This window comes from Triticum aestivum, chromosome 3A (assembly GCF_018294505.1).
Source record: "Triticum aestivum cultivar Chinese Spring chromosome 3A, IWGSC CS RefSeq v2.1, whole genome shotgun sequence".
In the NCBI taxonomy this organism is placed as follows: Eukaryota; Viridiplantae; Streptophyta; class Magnoliopsida; order Poales; family Poaceae; genus Triticum; species Triticum aestivum.
In genome coordinates this window covers 10602105-10606479 of record NC_057800.1, presented here as the reverse complement: position 1 = coordinate 10606479, position 4375 = coordinate 10602105, and the positions used below count along the sequence as shown (strand labels likewise).

Sequence of the window (4375 nt, the reverse complement as noted above, 5' to 3'; positions counted from 1 at the left end):
GATTATAGACTTGTTGTTGTCTAAAATTGTTCCTATGGGGCTTTATTTCAGTTGATATGATGCTTATTTCATCTCCAACAGATCTAGAATTTGTAGAAGTAAAATAAAATTATAGAGTAGCATCCTTGCATTCGTAGAGCTGCCAAGCACAAGCAACAAATATTTTCGAACCATGTCTGAGGAGCGATGTCGTTCTTTTCAAACCAAAGGTGAGCACACAAACATGTGAATACCTGGGGGCAGATACTGTCCTGGCTGAAGAGAAGACTGCCAAACACACACATGCAGAAAAGGCAAGACATGATGAGATCCTACTTGAAATGATACTTGGATAATTAAGTTGAAATACCCCAAGTTAGGTATTCAAAAGCATCTTGCTACATTACCTACTTGACTAGACTAAGGCACGATTACATTTTTGAAGATAACATATAAACACCGCCGGCCACATTTGATGTGATGCGAGAAACTTGGTAACAACTAACAAATGTAGTAGCCTTCACCTGGAGAAAAGAAAAGTGTTAATTTGTTAGTAACCTGATGCAGATACCGATAAAACCTAATTGTAGCACCTATGAGTATGAAATCCTTCACCCTTTTCACATAAATTTTGTAGGTGATGGAGTTAAATGAGCCGACTAATGTGTGTAATAGAAAAATGGGCTACTAATATATTACTTTCAACTTATGGATTATGATATTGAAAATGAAGGGAGAACTATGGCATATAAGATCTGGATTATCAACATATCATTTATGCTCCAACACGTAGCGTCGTCACCCTTTTAATTGTTTGTCTATGTTGTTAGCATGTGCGGATCCAAATCACATCCACAACAGGGTGCACGCTACCCACATTGCCTGTCACATATCTTCCAAAGAGAAAAATCAAACATTTCAAAACTCACAAATTATATTAAGAAGATCTTCTTACCTGCTAAACCATTTTAGCACATTAGCACATCAAACCAGGAAATCATCATAACTTTTTAGCTCCATTAGTTCCACCAGCAATGGTTGTGCCTAGAAGCATAAGAAGTCTGACAATTAAAAACAGTTCAACGATAAAGACAAATTGATAAGAGAGGGTAACATGAGACAATTAGAAAGATGAGATGGCAAGTATAGCCTGAGCAAAATAATTCACTTATATAACATATTTTTATAGGTGTGTTATAAGTCACTATAGATACTAGCAATAAATAAACAAAGCCATATCTTTTATAAAATGTAAGTAATATTCATAAAAGTAGTCACTTAGCTACCTCATAATGGAGAATTTAGCTAGTGAGAAGATGAAGAAAAGGCATAGCCTAGAATTTTCTCATCTAAACTCATTCTTCATCATATCAACCAGATAAAATTATGACAAATAAAACTATTTCTATGTGTTACCAAAATTATGAAAAATATTCACCTATAGGAGGGGCCATGAACGGCCATGAACAAATGACAAAATCACTAAGATTTTAGTAAGCATGTATTGAACCGAAGTTGTTTTGTTGGAGTTAAGTTTAGTAACAAAATCAGAAGAAATAATAATGGATACAAAATATCTAGCCTTGAGATTTCATACATAGTATCAACTAAGTTAACATTCAACCTTTGATTTGGTATTTTCGAGGAAAGAAAACAACTATATCAAAAGATAATACATACTAAAATAATGTCGCTATGAGTTCATCCATCTAGCATAGGGAAAATTACTAAGTTTTTATTACTAGAATTTGCATAATAAGTTCAAGTGTAGGTGAACAATTAAGAATCACAATAATTCTATGTGAGCAATCATTTACAAAAATAACCAGATTAGGCTACTCCTAGTACATAAAGACAAAGGATGAGTGATCACCTTGTAGGTAGAAACTCCTAAAAGGATAGTACTCCCTAGAATATCGTACATCAAGTTTCGTGGAATGCATTGACTTGAGTTGAATCATATAGGCACTATCGTGCATATATAAAAAGATTGCATTGGTATCCTCATCATACCCCATCAGTTTGTTCCATGGTATCGTTTCCGAAATTTGAGGAAGGGTGTTAAGAATGTTATGCAATGCAACTGTCCTTTGGGACAACCATATGGAAACACCTTCAGAATTGACCTCCCTCCGCCACACTTGAATGTCATGGTAAGATAAAATGGCAACACCAACAATACTATCATCTATCTGGATAATCTGACACCGGAATATGCTAAAATCATTCATCCTGCGAGGCCCCTTGATCAGGGTAAGGTTCTGCCCCTCCAAATCAAACTCAATTATAACGTCTCTCGCATACCGGGACAACCAGTAAATGATATTACCAACAAGGGTATTGGAACTGCAAGGGCCATACATGGTCTTAGGTTGAGTCTCTATTGAGATGAGATTGCCCCATTTGCCGGTCTCTGAGGAGAATACACGGATCAGAGGTCGTCGATTATTATGTATGTACATGGACAACATGACCACTTTGAAGGGGCTGGAGTGGCAGCTGCCGTGCACATGGCCCTGCTCGCCGGCGGCGCATAGCACGGCCCCGCTGAGATTGTTCATGTCCAACTCTGGTGGAACGGACAGACGATGTTGCTCGCCTGTGATGGGGTCGCACACAGCGACCTCTTTACTCTTGATGTCTTCAATTAGGACCCTACCGTGGCGGCAACTGAGCACATAGCAAAGTAGTTTATTGTAGCATCCAAGGGTGATGCGCTTCGGAGGGATGCGGTTGGGAGGATCCATGACCGAGTGGAATTCCTTCTCGTGGTTGGTGCCACACACGAGCAAGCCGAGGAGGGGTGCCTTCCGGTGGTGAGCGCGGAAAGAGCGGAGGAACTGGGGGTCAGTGGCGACACGTCGCCAACACTTGCAAACCGTGGATGCGCGCAGGAGGGAGGACGGCTGCGGCGGAAGGCGGAGTAGGATCTCCCAGAGCATATCATCGTTGTTCTCCAGCAAGGTGCCGCGGCGGCGGCGGCGGCGGTGGATCAGTCGGGCTCCCTTGTCGCTCGTGTGGGTCTGGGGACGGAGACGTGTGCTGCGTCGGGTGGCCGGTGCGGCGCCCTGGTCACTGCCGTGGATTTGGGGATGGAGACGTGGGCTACGGCGGCGGCATATTCCGGCGTCCACCTCGCTGTGTTGTTGGCGTTCCATGTCGCTACGGCGGCGCACGTACGTAATACTCCTACTACACAAAGGCTATTTAAGCTGCTGGAACACTGGCGATTTGATGGCACGCAGCTAGTAGTAGTAGTATTTTATTTCTTCTTTGATCTCTTTTCACGGTTTGTTTACAAGGAGATATACATATTATACAAGTCCTTATATACTAGTAATAATCTTTTTCTTCAGGACAATATACTAATAATCGGTGATGGGTTCTAGTCCGAGCTGGACGTAGACAACGTGATCGATTCCAACGGCCCTCACAAACTGTTCCGTCAAAACTGTCGGGCGCTTCGCACGGCACACATCCAACTGGGCTAGCCCATGTTTCTCAAAAAAAAAACTGGGCTAGCCCATCATAGAACCAGTGCACTGTAGTGAACCGGGCTTGGGCGAGCATCTTTTTCTGTCTGATTTCTTACTCGGTTTAGAAAATGGAAAAATATTTGTGAAATGTGAGCCTTTTTTTAAATTCGAGAACATTTTTTTGAAAAATATGGCAATTTTATGAAAAAAGAGCAAACCTTATTTTTAAATGCAATTTTTGAAAATGTAAAATATTTTTTGAAAAACATAAACATTTTTAAAATACGAATAGGTTTTCATAAATAGAGGGGTTCCATGTCGACATACGCCGCCATGGCAAGGCAAAAGATGTAGCTAGCTCGGGGAAGGAACATACGGCCGGGAGTGTTCTGTTGGCTCGTAGTTTTAGTCCGAGCAGCGGATAACGCCGAGTTGAAGACTAATTAAGCAGCTGGAACACAGGCGGTTTGTGTTTACAAGGTTTTATTTTTTAGGCAATCTCGCGAAGCTTTATTCATCCCGTCACAATGTTTACAGGGACGAAAGAAAGACCTTCCGGATGGCCCAGCCATACATGACGCCCAGGCCCGAATCTTAATGCATGCTTCGCTAGATTGTGAGCCTCCTTATTGAAGCTCCTAAACTCATGAACTATGTTACATGAAATAAAAGAAGGAATAGATAACTTAATTTTCTTTATGATAGCACCATAAGCCGATCCACTCCCAGATTTGATCTCAGCCACCACACCTTGGCAATCCGACGCTAGATGTATTCGGTGCACATTCAAATCTTGGGCTAACGCCAAACCTTCCCTGGTCGCCATTGCTTCGAGGGTAGCCGGATCGCCTTGGTTTGTGAATACTATCGATGATGCACCTGAAAAAGAACCATCATTGTTTACAAGGTGACCCCAACGT

The 4375-nt window shown here is 41.7% G+C and overlaps 1 protein-coding gene across 1 annotated transcript; it reads right to left on the bottom strand.

Moving 5' to 3' along the window:
* Positions 1-344: 344 nt before the first annotated feature.
* On the bottom strand, positions 345-3247 carry LOC123057511 (uncharacterized). The gene is made up of 3 exons (XM_044480467.1): positions 1853-3247; positions 935-1023; positions 345-503 (listed from the first exon to the last, which is right to left on the bottom strand). The coding sequence occupies exons 1-2, from the start codon at positions 3135-3137 to the stop codon at positions 980-982; spliced, it is 1329 nt and encodes a 442-aa protein (XP_044336402.1). The 5' UTR covers positions 3138-3247; the 3' UTR covers positions 345-503; positions 935-979.
* Between the last annotated feature and the right edge of the window lie 1128 nt (positions 3248-4375).

Excerpts from the sequence above, each read along its gene's own strand:
- LOC123057511 (XM_044480467.1), bottom strand. The coding sequence starts at position 3,137 with ATGGAACGCCAACAACACAGCGAGGTGGACGCCGGAATATGCCGCCGC. Across the intron at positions 1,024-1,852 it reads TAGGAGTTTCTACCTACAAG|GCACAACCATTGCTGGTGGA; the intron begins GTGATCACTCAT and ends TTATGCTTCTAG.